The sequence below is a fragment of the Zonotrichia albicollis genome, chromosome 7 (genome assembly GCF_047830755.1).
Source record: "Zonotrichia albicollis isolate bZonAlb1 chromosome 7, bZonAlb1.hap1, whole genome shotgun sequence".
Lineage (NCBI taxonomy): Eukaryota > Metazoa > Chordata > Aves > Passeriformes > Passerellidae > Zonotrichia > Zonotrichia albicollis.
In genome coordinates, this window is record NC_133825.1 from 32903723 (window position 1) to 32921898 (window position 18176).

At 37.6% G+C, this 18176-nt stretch overlaps 2 protein-coding genes across 11 annotated transcripts in view; one reads left to right on the plus strand and one right to left on the minus strand.

The window, feature by feature from the left end:
* MAPK8 (mitogen-activated protein kinase 8) overlaps positions 1-14391 on the plus strand; it is a 229284-nt gene extending 214893 nt beyond the window's left edge. For 4 of the 6 annotated variants that reach the window (XM_074544943.1, XM_074544939.1, XM_074544938.1 and 1 more), the window contains 7 exons: positions 1573-1738; positions 4522-4593; positions 6841-7023; positions 7806-7930; positions 8879-8942; positions 9662-9739; positions 10146-14391. In XM_074544943.1, coding sequence (XP_074401044.1) covers positions 1573-1738; positions 4522-4593; positions 6841-7023; positions 7806-7930; positions 8879-8942; positions 9662-9739; positions 10146-10291 — 834 coding nt within the window. In that variant the 3' untranslated portion in view covers positions 10292-14391. Of the gene's footprint in view, positions 1-1572; positions 1739-4521; positions 4594-4931; positions 5004-6840; positions 7024-7805; positions 7931-8878; positions 8943-9661; positions 9740-10140 lie in introns of all 6 variants that reach the window. The other 2 variants (XM_074544941.1, XM_074544944.1) reach the window with 2 other exon arrangements.
* Positions 11266-18176, minus strand: part of ARHGAP22 (Rho GTPase activating protein 22) — a 123885-nt gene continuing 116974 nt past the window's right edge. For all 5 annotated transcript variants that reach the window (XM_005481259.4, XM_005481260.4, XM_014275561.3 and 2 more), the window contains one exon: positions 11266-18145. The gene's annotated coding sequence lies outside the window, so the exon portion shown is untranslated. The remainder of the gene's footprint in view (positions 18146-18176) is intronic.

Genomic DNA, 18176 nt, shown 5'->3' on the forward strand with positions numbered 1-18176 from the left:
ATATATATATGAAATGCAGGTTTTGCAACTCTGCATGAATTTTAATGTAGTGTAAGTCAATTCATCATTTTGATCCTAGGCTTCATGACAGCTACATGGTGTTCAGAAATAAGAATGGACAGCATTTGGTAAGCAAAGAGAAGATCTCTTAACATTTTGAGTGCTAATCCTGCTGCTTTGGGGAGGATGAGTGTAGTTAATACCCTGAGCATGTGCCTGGCATTCTGCAGTGAACATCCTGAAAATAATAAGTGTGTAGAAATAAAGCTGATAATAAAAAGGAATGTAGTAGAATCTGAAACATGCATATTAAATGGCCAGAAGGCCTTATAGAGCTTAAATTAATTTGTGGTATTTGAGAATGTTTTAAGGTAAAGTTGTCGGCAGAGTCTTTGTGTGGAAATGCATGTGAATATGTATGTATGCAACACTTTTAGCTAGTCATTAAAATTCTGTTGTACTGGAATTCTTTTTGTTGTTTCCTCTCAATCTTTAATGCAGTTTTCTTAGCATTATGAGGAGATTGCTGAAAGTCATCCAAATACAAATGAAAACTACATAAATCTGGCAGAAATCAACCTTCAAGTCTTTAAGAAACAATGACAGGGCTACTTACTAAATGCTTACTGCTCAAGTGCTGGAGTTCTCTGTCACATCTCAGGTTTTTCTCTCATTAATCTCAGTAGAGTGTGGAGAGGAGGTATCTTAGTCTTATCTGTGTTGTCCTGTGTGCTGTGGATGATTTTATGATTGCTAAGTTATTCTGAAGTTACTCTATAATATTTACTCTGTGATGTTCAGGTGTGTGTAAGATCCTGCTGAGGTGATGACAGAGAAAGCCAGTGTAGTGTTTGTATAAATAAATGTTGCAAAGCCACTATTGTCAATAGGGTTCAAGTGTAGAGAATAGTTACCATGTTTCTAACCAAAACAATCTGAAGTCGGGTCAGCATTTTCCACTCCAGTTCAAGGATTGTGTTAATTTTTGGCAGTTTTTCAATGGTGTCTTTTTGGGTTTGGTTGCCAAACTTAATATAAAACCAAGTCATAAATTGGAAACTAAAACCATGTGGGCATGGAGATTTCTGTTCAGAGAAATACATTGATTCAAAAGAGGTAATGTAACCTCAACTAGCAAATGAACCTTTTACATTCATTATAATTCTAATAATTCTTGTATCAAGATGATTATTGAATCAAGTAATTGTCATGTTACTTCTGTTCTGCACTGTAGTAATAATTATTGTTCCAGTGAGCAGTTTCTAGACCTTTCCTGAGAGCTAACACTTCTTACTAACCTCAATTTATTTCAGACATTGCTAACATATCTTATAATGCTGGTTGTATTTTCCTTCTTTAATTGCTATATAAATCTACAAGCACAATAAAGGAATTAATTCTGTAATCTGCTGAATGCACATAAATTGATGCAAGGGGAAAAAAGCTGCAGTTATAGCAATAACCTAGTTGTGTGCGTGGGATTTAATGTTACCAATATTATCTTTTTAAAATGTGAACCACAGGCTACTTTGTGCTTGTCTTAGCAGTCATCTATGATGTTTCTTTTTAAAGGATTTAAAGCCCAGTAATATAGTAGTAAAGTCAGACTGCACTTTGAAGATTCTTGACTTTGGACTGGCCAGAACTGCAGGAACTAGTTTTATGATGACGCCTTATGTAGTGACTCGTTACTACAGAGCACCAGAGGTCATCCTAGGGATGGGATACAAAGAAAACGGTCAGCAAATATAGTCTTTCTTTGGCATAGCTTTATTTTTTTTTGTTTGGCACACCACATTTTACATGTTAATGTTTTTTTCAAGCTGTAGAAATTTTATAAATTAGTCTTGTGACCAAAATGCAGATTCTGGATACACCAATTTGTTTATTTAACTCAATCCATTAGAAAATGTTTGCATTTAATAGGAGAAGAAATTGAGGGCCTTGTTTGTTTAAAAATTTAAATAACTTCCTTGGTAGATTATATGACATCCAGGAAGAACTGGAAGTATATTTTCTTAATATGTGGTATGTACTATGATATATCTTCATCTGACTTTATTCCTGGTGAAGAAGAAATTGTAGTTCTTCAGTAGATATGTGTACTGAATTAGTTGCTAAATAACCATATTTGGTATGGCCTTTCAGGAGGTAGAGAGCATAAAAGGGGATAGGGAGCATAAAGTCTACTGAAGAACAAACAAGATTACCTACTATAGCATTGCTTCTTATTAAAATCAGCCTCCTTTAAGCCTTTTGCACTAAGTTCTTAATGTTGCTGAAGTAAATCTCAATAATATACTTGAGACAAGCATGCAGACAATGCTGTCAAGATGACAGTTCATGCATCATAGATTCTTGAGGTCCATGACAAATTCCAGGGGAATTTTACTTTGCATACCCTTCCTCCTGACCATACTCACTCTGTGACCAGTTTGCCTCTCAGTATCTTCTTCAGGAAAATAAAAAAAGATCTGTCATTTGAGAGAAACACATCATCAAATACATTGCACCTGCAAGGAAACAGCTCTGGTAGCCATTAGGAGAGCCAAGTGTGCTGTCATTGCTGACGCTCCATTGGAGTGGCCTGGTTCGGCTGCCGTTTCACTGCTGTGCTGTCCCTGTGCTCAGGCAGCTCCCTGCTTTCACTTGTCACCACCTCAGGCTGGCAGTGCCCACAGGTCACCCTGTGTGTCTCAAACTCTGCTGGCCAGGCCTCCATGGAGGCCCTGAGCTGTCTCCAGGGGGTGTGAGGTGTGGCTCCTCACCTCCTGACACAATTGGGGCTTGCTCTGCTTTTCGGCATTCCTAACACAGTCTGCAGACCTGCCTGGCAACTGCATCCCATTGCAGCAAGGGACTTCAGGCTGTCTGTGAATGGTGCTAGCAATGAAAAAAGCCAGCTCAGAGGAATGAGAGTGGACCTCTGTTGCAAGACTGAGATATTTATTTGTTTGGATTGTTAGTGTGCATGACAGAACCTTCTTCATTATTCTTCTGTGAAAGTATTCACAGTATCGTTGGTTCAGCTTGCTACAAAATCAGAGAATGTAATTAGACAGGTTTTTGTTTGATTATAGAAAGCAATAAGTCAAAACACCACAAAACATCTGGAGTTTGGTTTTGTAGGGATACCAGAAGCATGGTAACTTTATCGTGTTGGACACAAGCTAATTACAAGAGATTTGGGTATATTTTGGGTTGTGATGGCAGCAGATTGTTTAAAGATCAAAAAGTCAACATTCAGAATTTTATTTAAAAAGTCAAATGCAAAACTTGGCTTCTTTGGGTCTCTAAGCCAAATAATATGTACTTAAGTATTTGAAAAAAAGTTTTTAAAGGAAAAGGAGCACTAAACTAAGCTGTTGATAATATTTTTTAAATGAGCAAGGCCCTTAATTTTGACCTATTAATATGCACAACTTTGATCTCCTATCATATTATCTAGATGCTATTTTAGAGGAACTTTAATAAATAAAGGAGAAGAAATATTGAAAAATAAGAAGCAATATTGTTTGCTTGACATTGTTGAGCTCCTTCAGAACATTCACATATAATTCTTACTATAAGATTGTTGTCACTTAAATCCCCCTCTTATCTGCTTAATTGAAAATCCAATGTCATATATGACATAAAAGTCCTTATAATAATAAAATTTCATTGTTATGACTTCAAGAAAGCTTTTGCATATGGAATTAACAATACTTCTGAAAGTAACTGCAAAAGAAATTGGCTTACCTGTACAAAGTAAACTTGTGCATCTTTATGTCTTCTGAGTGATTTATTTTAAGGTAATGTAGAAAATGCGTATTTCATTTTTTAAAAATTACTTTTAAGTTTTTCTTTTGTATAAAATGTTATTTCAGTGTACCTGGAGACAATTTAAAACAAATTATTTGAACTGAAAATCTAGGAGCATACTAACATTGTCATTAACTGATCCTCTAAAATTCTAAGTGATCTTTTACTGATTCTGTTTGCTTTTTATTTAAAGCGAGAGAGAGATGCATGGTAATCTGACTTCTAGGAAATACTTGATGTCCAATTGTAATTCCTGTGTAATTCTCCTAAAAAGCATGAACTGTTTCAATAGGCAATATTTTTACAAGTCAATTTACTTAGTTACTTTTAGAATTATTCCTACAAATACAGTGGAATTACTTTCAAGGGATCAATCTGTCTTTGATGCTTGAATCTGTTCCCTTGGCAGAGGTAGCTTTGAAGCCTCCAGCCTTGGAGAAGACCTTTACTCTGCCTGATTCGTGTGTCTCTCTCTCTCTGCTCAAGCTCTTGCTCTAGCACTATATTAAACAAAAGGATGTTTTTCTGCCTTGTATTTGAGACAGTTAAAAGCTAATCCTTACACATGGTGTATGTTAAACTGTTTTCATTGGTTAATACAAGACTTGCTCTTCTTCCTGTGCTGTCTCTGCAATTTATAGGATGCAGTCATGTTATGCTTCTTTTAATTTTAAATGACCGTTTGCTTTGCTTTTCCTTCTTTTTGTGCTACAAACATAGTGGATTTATGGTCTGTGGGGTGCATTATGGGCGAAATGGTTTGCCACAAAATCCTCTTTCCAGGAAGGGACTGTATCCTTGTGCTGCTGCAGCAGGTTGAATTAGTTAGGAAGTCATTAACCTTATTGATGTTGTGTCATGAAGATGCATATTGTACAATTTTTTTTTTATTAAATGAACATGGATTTTTCTTGTGATACACTTTAAAAAAAATCATTTATATTCAGGCTGCACCTAGCAGTAGGACATAGTCTCTGCTGGTCCTGTAGTTAGCATACATTCACCTTCACTCATTTTCATTGCACATGCTTTTTATAGTCACTTCATGTGTATGTCTGTGTCTAGATATTTTTATTTATTTTATTTTAATAACTATCTTTTATGTTAATATCATTGCATTTTGTTTTCAGTTGACATTTGGTCAGTTGGGTGCATCATGGGAGAAATGATCAAAGGTGGTGTTTTATTTCCTGGTACAGATCGTATCCTTACCCTTGGCCTGAGATGTAGTTGTAAAAGGTCAAAAGATACTGCAGTGATACAATTCCAGATTAAGGTAGTTCTAATTTTTAAAATACTGATTTTAAACTGCCTTTTCAAATACCAGTTTGCAAGTTCATTATATACCACTTGGGCAAACAGCCTTATTTTTTCTTTTCATTTTTTTCCCCTCGTCTTTTCTTTTTCCAGTGTAATATAGTCCCTCTTCATTACTTTTGAATGTTGTCACAATTAGGACAGACTTCTTTTTGTTTAGAGGGTGCTTTCTTGGTTCATATGCATTGGTTTTACTTCGGAATTCATTTTTATGTAGTAATTTACTAATCTTGTTTAGTGCCTGAGCATGATAGTAATTACTATTCTTTGTGTTTTTAGAGAATGTTTACCAAAATTCCTAACCATCTTCATTAGTTACATTCTCGAGATTTATTTTCTGTGTGCAGAAATGATCCTGCAAGGAGCTTTCAGAAATATCTGGTATTTCTGTCTTTCTATTCTGTGAATGGTTTGGTGGTGTCTATATGGGTTGTCCTGTGAACAGTATTTCAGACACAGAGTCTGCTCTAAACAAACAGAACTAAAACTTCTAGATCCTTGCTAAAATTAGTGAAAATCGTTGGACTTTGAGATCCTATTTGTTTTATTATTACTTACAGAGTGTTTTGTTTAGATGTCATCAGAAATGTTTCCTGCTTTTGGTACAGGTTACTGTTTAAAATTTGATGTAGTACCATTTAGGGGTGAAAATGGGGTGGAGATTTTTGAGCCATGATAAGGAAATCCAGAGTATCCTTACTTTCACACAGCTCTGTCATTGCATGAGCTGCACCATGCTTTGCTTTATGCATCTAGTTTGCTGGCATGGCTTTTTAATTTAGACTTGGTGCCATACAATGTAAATAGTTTCTTTTGTCAAGGCCTGTACTAAGGTCAGCAGAGCTTGGGAATCCTTATATAGAGATCTGCTGTTGAGTTTTAAGAGTATAAGAGAGGGCCTGCTTCAACCCACTGTTGATTTGGGTAGCCTGGTATCCAGTCTTTGATGGCAGCCAAAGAGAAAATGTTGGGGAGAATCTGAATTAGTATATATAAAATTTTATCTGAGCTCTTCCCCAGTATTTAACTATCTGCAACTAGGAATTCCTGAACCAATTTTTACTTTTTTTGTTTCAGTAAAATATATTAAATACTTCTGCCCTGAAGTGGTCAGTCTCCCTTTTACAGTGTGTGAACTTCTCAGTTAAGATGTTCCTTATGCATCCTTGAAACTCTTTAACTTCATTCAAGTCCCTGACAATATTGTCACTGACCTGTGTGGGCCAGGCCTTGGTCCTTTGTCTGCCCACTGGTGCTAAGTGTTGCACATCCTTGGTGAGAGGTTGCCCAGGATTGGGCTGAGGTACCAAGATGAGAATGAAGGACAAAGCACCCACTTGGGGTCATTCTCAGGAGTGCCTTGGTGATGTGTAGTAGCTTGACTGCTTCCAATGTATGTTCAGATCAGGGAGCGAGTTCTCCAGGACCCAAACAAGGACTTAAGTTAAATTTGTAGTATTTAAATATTTTGTGAGTCTTCTAATATTCTTTCTCAGAATTATATCCTTTTCTAGCCAATAATGATTTTGAGTGAAATACATGTTGCCTTGACTACACTGTCATAGTCTTGCTTTGTTTCACCATGTAAGAAAGTAGTCCTAAGTCATGATGATGAACTTGATACTTTATTATAATTTTCTCTGTTGGTTATTTCATGTGGTTTTAACATAACTTTGTAGCTGAAAACCAGACACAGTGTTTTTCTTAGCTGCATAACCTTAGATATTGATCAATGGAATAAAGTTATAGAGCAGCTAGGAACACCATGCCCCGAATTTATGAAGAAATTACAGCCTACAGTCCGAACTTACGTGGAGAACAGACCTAAATATGCTGGATATAGTTTTGAAAAACTCTTTCCAGATGTCCTTTTCCCAGCTGACTCTGAACACAATAAACTTAAAGGTAAGGTCTGTCTTCTGTGTGTTGTATGTTTTAAAAGTTTTAAAACTTTGATATATTGAGCAGAAATGTAGCTTGGTTTTGTTCACTATAGAATCATCCTGCTTAGGTTCTACATATTTATATCATGGGAGTGGATGAACGTGCTGACATGTGTTTGCCTCCATTTTCATATCTTCATGAGACAGCTTCTATTCTTGGAGCTGTCTTTATAAAGACATGTAAATATCTATATTCTTCTCAATGGCAGATGCCAAAGCAGTTTAGAGAAGAATGGGGGGAGGTTGGAATAGAAGTTGTGTAGGCAGAGCAGATCTTTGTTCTCTAGGGATGAGAATAAAGAATTTATGTTCATAATATATAGATACCCTATAGTTACTTCAGAGACTTTCTGGTTCTAAAGGCCACCTACTCAGTGGAATCTCTCATTGTGTTCTCTGTGACTAAAAGTGTGTGACAAAGGGGCAGTAGGTGCTTGCCTGCTGCTATTTGAGACAAGGCTGCACTGCCACCTGAGCTGTTTCACATAAGGCTGTCACAGCAAGGGACACTGTATGCTGAAAATGGATAATGAAACATGTTTGACCCCTTTCCCACCTGGGTCATTTTCTTCAGGTTTTTTTGTCATCAAATGGACCACTCTCCTAAACCTTATATTATGTGAAGGTTGCATAGATATGTAATTAGAACTTGATTACTCTGACCCTTCTCTTTAAAAGTTTGAAACACTGTGTTATGTGTTCTGTATATGGGAGTAATCTAAACAGAAAATTTTGTTTTTGCAGCAAGTCAAGCAAGAGATTTGTTATCAAAAATGCTGGTTATAGATGCTTCTAAAAGAATCTCTGTGGATGAAGCCCTGCAGCACCCATACATCAATGTTTGGTATGATCCATCAGAAGCAGAAGCTGTAAGTCCTTGGTTTAGTTCTCTGCTTGGCAATCTGCTGTATGAAACCATCTTGCTGTGATGCTTGGAACAACTTCTTGACAAAAGATTGTTGCACATTTCATTAGAAGCTTAACTGAGCCATAATTGTTTTTATTGACAATGATAAATGTGCTTATTAGAAGTAGCATCAGGAATGGGCTGAGGTACCTGTCTCTATGTTTGTGTATCTCTGTGTTGGTGTATAATTGCCTGTCATCTCCTGAACATGTAGTCATGCATCTGAAATCTTTTCTATAAGGTTCTAATGTATTGAGCTTCAGTAGTTTCAGTGTGATTTGATTGCCCTTAATGGGGTTCTGAGGTATTTATTCTTGGGGAAGCAAAATGCTTTCATCAGTTGTACGAATTGATACTATTCTTCAACTAGAAATAAGTGTTTCAGCAAAATCTGAATACAAGATCTTGAGCTTTCAGTTATTAAAACTAATGAACAAAGGGATTAATGTAAATTTTTTCCTTGAGAAATAAGTTGAAGGATAATTTCAGTTTATGAGAAAAGTTATTTTTTTAAAAAGAAAAGTTCAGTGATGGCCACTAAGAATAGAAAAAACTATTTGATTTAGACAGAGCAATTATAGTTCTGCTGCTCTGTAATGGCTAGATAGAGAATTTAGTAATTGACAGTAGCTAAAAAAGCTGCTTGTGATGGAGACTACTGTACTTAGGAGCTCTTCTACCAGACTGTTTCTGTGTTACAGTAATGTAAGCAAATTTGTTAATCAGAAGAACTTTAAAGACTGTGGTAGCATCTAAAAAACAGGATAAGTCCAAGTATGAGCAGATATAAAATGATGTAAATATTATTTTTAAATGAGGTTCATGTTCTGAATGGTTACTTTCATTTTTAATTTATACTGGTTCTATATCCCTTTTGATTACTCTATGATGAGTTAGTTTTGTTTTTCAGCCTCCACCAAAGATACCAGATAAGCAGTTAGATGAGAGGGAGCACACAATAGAAGAGTGGAAAGGTAAGAAAGGCATTTGAAATATAATAAGCCTTTTGGGAATATGCTGGGCCCCAGTGATTATTGTTATTGAAGTTCTTCTGAGCAACTTAATAGTATTTACTTCATCTGCTTGGATGTCAGGGGAACAGACCAGTGCTTCACAGACTCTCAATTGGGACACAAACAATTCAAGCAAAGGAGATGAACCTTTGAAGTGAACTAAAGACCTGTTCATCTCAGTCACCTTTTGCAGTCCATAGGACAGCATTTATAGGGAGGGTAACTCTTCTGGACAAGCTGCTACAGTTGAAAAAGATGCAGAAGCTTGAGCTATGTATGTTATGCTGACCTAGAAGGACAAGTCTTCAAGTGGTCCTGGCTCTTCCTTCAAAGACTGCTGATCGAGTTTCCCTTACCAAAGAAATCATTGATAAAAACTGAGTGGGCCTTAGGACTCAGCTTAGCCTCAGGTCTCCAAGCAGCCTGAATAAAAGAGCCCTAGAACAATGCCAGTGTGTTCTCAAGCATCCCAGGCCACTGCAGATCCAACAGAAAAGAATGTACTTTTTTATATCACTTGCCAGTTGTTGTGTAGCCTATAATCTGTTTAATCTGTTATTCAAAACTAATTCTTCACAGTAATAGACCTGTGAAATTTAGTGGACATTTTAATAGGAGATGTATTACTGATCTAGTCTTTGGGTTGCAAATTCATTTTTTTTCCTTCTTTGCATTTTCAGAGTTGATATACAAGGAAGTCATGGACCTGGAGGAAAGAACCAAGAACGGGGTTATACGTGGCCAGCCAGCCCCTTTAGGTTGGTTACAATATAAGCACAGTACAAGGCTCCACTGAGTTTTAGGTCAGGAGGGAGTAAAGCTGATCAAAGAACCCTAACTCAAGAATAGGGTTCTTGAATTGAGACGTTGTATATTTGAGTGGAATATTCAGGGCGGACATCATTTTACTGATCTGTTCAATCCCCATATCGTTGTCCCTGCATAACTGATATTTCATTTATTTCAGTTCCTGACACACCATCTATTAAGCTCCACGTTAAAGACTTGTGGATTTTATTTATTTTGATGGTAGATTGAGACACATCTCTTCAAACTTGCCAAAACAGAAAAGTAACAGCCATTAGGAATAGGCAGACTAATGCAAGTCCTGAACTGTGCAACTGTATCTGCAACTGATTTGCTGTTTTGTTTCTCATAGCACAGGTGCAGCAGTGATCAGTGGCTCTCAACACCCATCTTCATCGTCATCTGTCAACGATGTGTCTTCAATGTCAACAGATCCAACATTGGCCTCTGATACAGACAGCAGTCTAGAAACCTCAGCTGGACCTCTGGGTTGCTGTAGATGACTACTTGGTCTTTTGGGGGGTGGGAGGGGGGTCCTTTTAGTCATTAATAGGGCACTTTTAAAATTTGGTGGTATTTTTGAGTGTTTTTTCAAAAATAATCATGGAATTCATCATAAAGTGCTGTAATTTCAAACTGTAAGTTGTGTTATAAGCAGCCACTTTTTTGCTGTAATTAACTGTAAAATATTAAACCTGGTAATTTTTATTGTCGTTTTAAAATCTGCATATTTGCTTTACTATTATGCTGCTGATCTTTTTTTACTGAATTTGTAAGATTTGTTTTATCAAAGCACATATTAATGTTGTGGTCATTACCATATGATGAATTATTTAAGATTTTATAGGTTTTCAATTTTTTAATTAGAATTTATTCCAGATGTTTTGTTCATGATATCCTTCAAAGTTTTATGCTTGGTCATACATCTGTGTCCCAGGTGGAGGGGGAGAGAATTCAGTGCAGCCAGCTGTAGTTTCAGGCATACTACTGTGGTGCTGGATAGTGAACAAAATCCTCTTTTATTTTGGCCACTTGCCTATAGTACTTCAGCAAAAGCAACAATTAGTGAGGATTTTTTTAGAGAAACAGAAAAAGCCTTTGCAAAGTAACGTTATCTGAATGGGTTTATGAACTTAAGAAAGCAAAGCATATCTTCAAAGCTGCAGAAATATCCAGCCTAGCAGAGTAATGTGATGTTTTCTGCAGAGTTGTGGCATGCCAAATCTTGTGATCACCATAAAACGTGAGGATACTTCATGAATAATACATTGCAATGCCAATAAACTGTTTACTTCTAGCTCGTAGCCTGTTTTTGTACACACAAAATGAAGTGTATCCAGGATGTTTAGACTGACAAGAGGGAATATCAATATGCTGTAGCTATACTGTCATGTGAGATGTGATTCTTGGGAGTTCTGGTTCTTACTAGTTTTGTCTACTAAGGCAAGTACTTTTTGAGTGCTTTTTGGGTCAAAGAGGGAATGACATGAATGCAATAGGGGCAAAACTTCAGCTACTCTTTCTCCACCAAAAGTAACTGATCGCTAAAAACCATGAAGTGGTAGGAGAACCTCAGGATTTCTGTAGCTAATGCATTAATTGAGCAATATATGCCATCCAAAGGGGGGAGAAGTAGTGCTGTATAAATTAATATTTATCTCTTTCATTTCACCATGAGATCAGTGTAGCAGAAATCTTAGCAGTGGTTCATTTTAAGTCGTAAATATTCAGTAGTTTTCATTAACGAAGCTCCAAGTTTCAATACACTTTTTAAACAAAAGATATATTGAGATATATAGAACAGTTAATAAATAGTCATGTAAGATGGTGCTGCTCCTCACAGAAGTATTTTAACTGTTTACATTTTATATTTACAGAATGATTTATGTATAACTGACTTAAGTTTATGTATGAGTTAAACAATCATTCAGAATTTATTTCTTTGGAAAATGCAGATTTTTAGTGAAGCTAGGCTGTATAATTGATTGCCTTGTGTAGATGCATATTTTGTGTAGTGAATTAGAATGTGAAGAGGAATTCAAATTAGTAAAGCTCACAAAAATGAGCATAAAAATACAGAAGTCTTGCCAGGCACTGAGCATAAGCAAATAATGTAACTGCCTGCAGAGGTCATCCAGGAGTGACTGGTGGTCTTCAGTGTGGTTCCTTCTGCTTGTTGGGTTAAATAAGCATCTTTTTGAAGTTTTAACTGAAAGAGGAAAATTTGTTTTTGCAGTAAGTATTAGAAAAACAGAAGTGATAGTAATGTCGATGTCCAACATGTCTTTTTGAAAAACATGCAGGGTTGCAAGGAATGGTAATGTCTCAAAGATAACTAAGTTGACAAACTGCACAGTTGTTTCCTGGCCTGGCTAGACTGCTGGTAAGTGCTGTGTGCATGTAATTTTGCTTTCCTCGTTTATATCTAGTATTTTAATATTGCCTTCCTAAGCCACATGTGTTAAGGCAATTATTTTTGCAAGATCCTGCCAAATTGTATATTACCTCAGAACAGGCAGGACAAGTTTGGATTCATCTAGCACTGGAATGTAGAATATGTTGAACAGAGACCAATGGAACAGTCTATTTTGTAATTTTTTTTATCAAAGTTTAAGCTGTGAATTAAGCCAAAAGTTTTGGTCAAACAAAAGTACTCCATTGTTTTATAGGGTCAAGTGATAGTGTGGTCTGCACAGTGTAATGAAGTTAAGACTGACAGTAACTTCTGATGCCTCTCAGTGCTGTTAAAAATAAATTGGTAAATCTAGTTTCTATTTAAATTTATTTTAGACCCCACTGGATTGCAGTGATGATTGAAATATTTTGAAACTTAAAAATATTTTTTGCTATTGCTTTCCAGTTTCTGAAATATATAGTAACTGAACTGAGCTGATAAGTGCTAAGGAGAACTGAGCTTTTCTTCTTTCAAGGCAAAGTTAGTGAATGTGTGGAACTGCCCACTGCAGCCTGTTGCAATGTGTGTGCAAGCTGTGCTTAAAGGTATTGCTTCAGTAGGGTCAGAGCTTTGCCTGTGGCAACAGTTCACTTTTGGCACCATCTTCACAGGAGTGTTGCTTTTTCTTTTTTTCAGTTGCTTGCATTTTAGGCAAATTAAAGTGATGGCAAATTTCAAAGACAAAATCATATTCAGTAATCAAATTATCACAACAGCATCCTAGTCTTAACTTCCCTTTTTATTTGTTGAAATATAAATTTTTTTCAGATAGATGTACACTGCCACAGATAGCAAACAAATGGGTAACTGGAATTCAGCTGTCTTTGTCTATTGTTAGATTATATGCTATACAATACACTGTACAATTTTAAAATATTGGTAAGTTTTATTTTAGACTTTGATTTGGAATCTTCTCAAGACAACAGGCTTCACTAAAGTGCATGCAACTTTCTAAGGCCATTCCAATCCACTGGGAGTTGATATGGATTGAATTACCATGAGCTATCTGCTCCCTTACCTCAGGTGAGGTTCAAAGTTGGGCAGTAATAGTGAGATTGATGTCTGCCTTTTCTGGGCAAAGCTGTGCCATAGAGCAAGGGTAAAGCAGCTCCCTCCTCCTGTAGAAGTAGGTTGTTCAAGGGCTTGAAATAGAGATGGGTGGGGGGGAATTAGTACCCTTAGAGAGTACTGGGATGGTGTGCTGGGAAGCCCTTTGTTGGTGCAAGTCAGTGGCTCAGAGCTGATGTGTTGGTGTGTGTGAGCAGCTGTGCTGCCCGAGCACAACTCCCTGGTGGAACATGCTCATCCCTGGGTCAGGGCTCAGCTGAGCAGATGTGGCACTTTGCCCTGGCCAAGCTTGGGCTTTTAGCTTTGTAGAACTTTCACTATGTGAGATGCAGCAGCATCTTTCCGGGCAGGAATTCCAGGTGGACCTAGCATCAGCATCAGTGGTGTGGTGGGAGTGTCCTGTGTCCCCAGCACCAGCATGCCAGTAGAGCCCTGCTGCCCAGGGCCAGGACTCTGTAGGGGAGGGATGGATGGATGGATGGAGCATTCAGCTCAGCAGTGCATGAAGGAAAATATCAAAAACCTCCCACAGGAGGATGGTCCTACGCAGCCAATAATCTGAAGAGTATGACAATAAATGTTTTTTGATAAAGATCATGGGCAAAAGTGGAGAAGAAGGTTCAGCTTATACTTTGTCTTACTTTTTCAAGTTGCTAAAGGGAGTGAATTACAGTTTGTAGCTATATTGTTATTTGCTTTTGACAGCAGCTTGTCCATACTGTTACATTTCATTTTCCTGTCAGTGGTTTGGAGCAGTTGAAGGAGAGCCTGTCTGTATTTTTCAGCAGAATTAGAAAGAGGTTTTTATTGAAGCATGTGATAAGACTGTACTGCCTACCCAAATTTTCAATTAATTTAATATATTCTTAGTTAAGGGCACTGGATAATAGTATTTTAAATGGTCTCTCACTCCCTTCTCTTTGTATGTCTGTGTTACAGATCACATTGTGTTTCTATTTCTGCAGTTCAAAATTTAAGCTAGGTTTTCTTGATCTACCTCACACAAACTTTCTACGTTTCTTAAGTAAGCAAAGCTAACCCTTGCTATTGGAACTACACTGAATGTGAATAGAAAATACACCTCCTTTAGAAAAACAAACCTATTGGCCAATGTTGAGACAATATCAGTATGTTTCTTATCTATTTCACGTAGGATGTTCATGTGTAATGTATATATAGCCTGTGTACAGTAATGTACATCTAGATTATTGTGTTAGCTGTAAATTGGTGATTTTATTACTGTAGTCTGGTTTTGTAGGGTAAAAATAGCTTACTAGTAATGTCAGCTCATCCTTTACATTTTACAAAAGGAATAATTCTTGGTAAGCTTTGCATACAGATGAATTACTTTTGTAGGCCCAATATCTAGTCTATTTTTGAGAGTTCTTTAACTTTTATTACTAAAGTTGAGAAAAAAATCCCACCCCAATTATTGTGATCATTCCTTCTGCCCTTCTTGAAGTATATTCTTAATTTTATTATGTCCCAAGAAATATGAAGGGGAAGATACACCATTAAAAATACTGGGGAAAACTAATTTTTTTTTTCTTCCCCACATTTGATACCTTTTTCTGCTTTTCCTTTATTCCCTCCAAATAAGCTGTTGGTGGGCATTACTGAGAACATTGTGGGGTTTTTTTAACTCATTCATGCCATAGGTCATTACATGTGCACCACTGGAATGTATACATTGTTATCTAGTATGTCAGTTGGTTATAATGATATTTTAAATAAAAAAAAGTTTGACCACCATGCATTTAATGTTTCTTCATTGCCAGCCTGCAGTGGATTTCATATGGATTGCATACTAGGGCTGCACTTGTAATCTTACTAGTGAGAGCCCTTCCTGAGCATTCATCTGTTTTTTAATGGTACTATCCTGGCTTGTATGTGAGCTCACTTGTGGGCAAAGTGACATGTTTTTTCCATTTCTTCATTCCCATGGACTTTGGATGTGCCACTGACTGATAACAATATTCATGGTCTTTGTGACCAGTGGGAATCTATTCTTGGTCCCTTGCTGCCAGCTGCAGCCACCTTAATTCCTGGAAATACAGCTGAGAGCTGTGCTGCTGAAAGAGGTAAGCCTTGGGCTGCCTGGTGTAAGGGAGAATCTCTCAGCACTGCATCTTGCAGAAGCTTGAAGGATCTGACTTCTGGAGAGCTGACTTGGATGCCTGGAGCACCCATTGCACTGGCACTTTTCCCACAGGTAAGTCCCAACAAAAGTCACTTCCAGCAGGGTTTCAGTGCTTCCTTAACAACTGCAGCTGCCCTTGAGCTGTGCTGGTGGTGCCTTTGTGCCCAGTTTCAAGGGAGAGGGACTGTGACCACAGTGCAGGCAGCTTTGTTTATCTGGGTCACCAATTTGTGGAATGTTCTTCTAGGAATGTGGTAGGGAACTCAGAAATATTCTTCTTTATTTGCATAAATCAGCATAAAGTGCAGCCAGTTTCCCATGATAATGTTATTACAGAGCAAGGCCAGAGAGAGTCATTGCTCTGCCCAGGATTTGTCTGGTGCCTCAGGACTGAAACACTCCTGAATGCTGCTGCCTTCAGTGGAACTCATGTGAATGTAGATGAGTCATTAAGCTATTAATTCATGTTCCTTTTTGTGTTAGAAATGCCACTACTACCGAAGTTTTCTTTGTTATTCTGAAGTGTGGCTGTTTTGCTTTTTTTTAAAGCATATGTTGGGTTTTTTTTCACTGAAAAGTTTTTACCATTTTGGTTTTTTGCCTGCATAATACTGGAAGGGATATTCCAGGCTGGGAGGATGGCACAGGTGAAGCTGTGGTAAAAATTTATCTATTCCAGGAACCTTCTGTCATGTTTAATTAACAATAACCAGACAAACACTTGCTAAGAAAGCTGACATTTAAATCAGGGACTGCAACAAGTGAAATGTCTGCAAAATAAGGTGTAGTCTCCAGTGCTTGCTGTGGAGAAATGCATTGGTGGAGAAGAGTATGGAAACAGGAAAGGTGGGAAAAGGTTTATCATCTTCTTCACATAAAGACATAGCGTTCTTCAAAGCTGTGTACAAGAGGATCTCATTTCTTGCATAATTGCCCATGTCAGGAATTTAGCATTATGCTCTGGTTGCTGCACTTGAGGTTAACATCCCACTGTAGTGCATTTTAGTGTGAACTGGGTTGTTTGCAGCTTCTTGCCAGGTTTATTTACTGCAGTGGCTCATCTTCAGAAGCAGCTGAAATTTATTCCTCATGAACGGGAGCCATAGATGTTGATGGAGCACAACAGCCAGTCTGGAACTGGTTTGTTTCACTCCTCATTTTGAGTGCATAGAGTTTCTTTGCATATTAAAAAGACTTAATTTTATTTTGGATACCACATTGTGCAGTGTTACAGATCTCGTGATTCTATCCTGGATCTGCAAGTTTGGGATAGGTAGGTTTGTTAGCAGTTACCTAAGGTTAAATACTTAAGAATTGAGCCCTGCTAACTGGGAGAGTGAACACCAGACACACCAGACGAGCAGGGGCCAGGACTGCTGGTTAACTTGCTTGAGTTTGGAGTGTGAACTAAAAGGAGCAGTCTGCACTGGATACATACAGGAGGTAATGCAATATAACTAGTGTAAGGGAGGTGTGGGCTGTCAGTGAAAGCCTTCTATGATTTGGGTAGAAATAAGAAAGGGTAATAAAATACCCTGCTTGCTACTAGTACTGAATGGGATTGAATGTTGCTTTCTGGTGTTCTACTTACAACCATTAGACCACCCTCCAATACTGAGGTTTATTTTTGTGATGACTGACCTTGTACCTCCAGCTCCCTGTCAGACTGCTTGCTTTTCCAGCTCAGTCACTGTCACTGCTTCTCTCTCACATTGTGCATCTGATTATGCTGCTGTTTTAAATGGCCATCTTATTCCTTAAATGATAACTTGAGACCATTGGTAATGAATTCAAGGCAGAGGTGGGGAAAAAAATTGGGGATGATGCTGATGCCTGCAGGTGGCAGGCAGCTGCTGCTGAACATGCAGGTACCTGCCTCAAGCTGGGGCAGTAAGGAATGCAGGGCAGCTGGAGAGCCTGGGAAGTAGGAAAAAGGTTTTGAAATAACTGAGTGCACCAATCCACATGATTTACTGTATCACCTTGCTTGACATTTCTTATCCAGGAAAGATTAGGTTAAAATTCTGCTTTTTGCTCACTTTAAATGGTTTACAATTTTTTACATTTCTGTAATAAGGAGAGGTTTTACAGTGCAATAGAAACAAGTTCATACCTAGATGTTTAAAATATTGAAATACCTGGATATCTGTGAGATGCTGAGAAGAAAGTATATCTTTCAGTATTGACTATCTCCTGGTATGTAAAAACCCATTCTAAGGTTATTTCCAGACAGTGAATCATAGTCTTCTCTAGTAAGAAATGAGATTCAGGGCACTTTTTTTGTAATACTTAAAATAAAGCAATCTTCTTCGTTACAGTCCATACTTTCCCTTTAGCCAGTTCATGTTGTTGTGGCACTTTTTGTTAAAATTCTTTCTCCTTAGAGACTCCCAAGCTACTTCAGGATGTCAAAGATGGAGTGCCAAGACAAAGTGAACGATGCTGGGCTTGCAGGTGAGAAATTCAAGCTGAATCGGGTGAAACAATTTTCTGTGTGCAGGCTCTGCATGGCCTGCATGGGTGTTACAAATGCTATGCAGAACTTCTTGAAATCAATTGGAAGGGAAGTCAGCCCAGCAGCAAATTACCAGAACTCACAGCTTCATTCTAATGATTTTCCTTAGCAGAAGGAAGGAAGTTGGGATGATGGGTTGTGTGCAGTATTCTTCCTGTCCCCTCATATCCCTGTAAGAACTAACAACAAAAATATCAGCTGGTGTAAGGA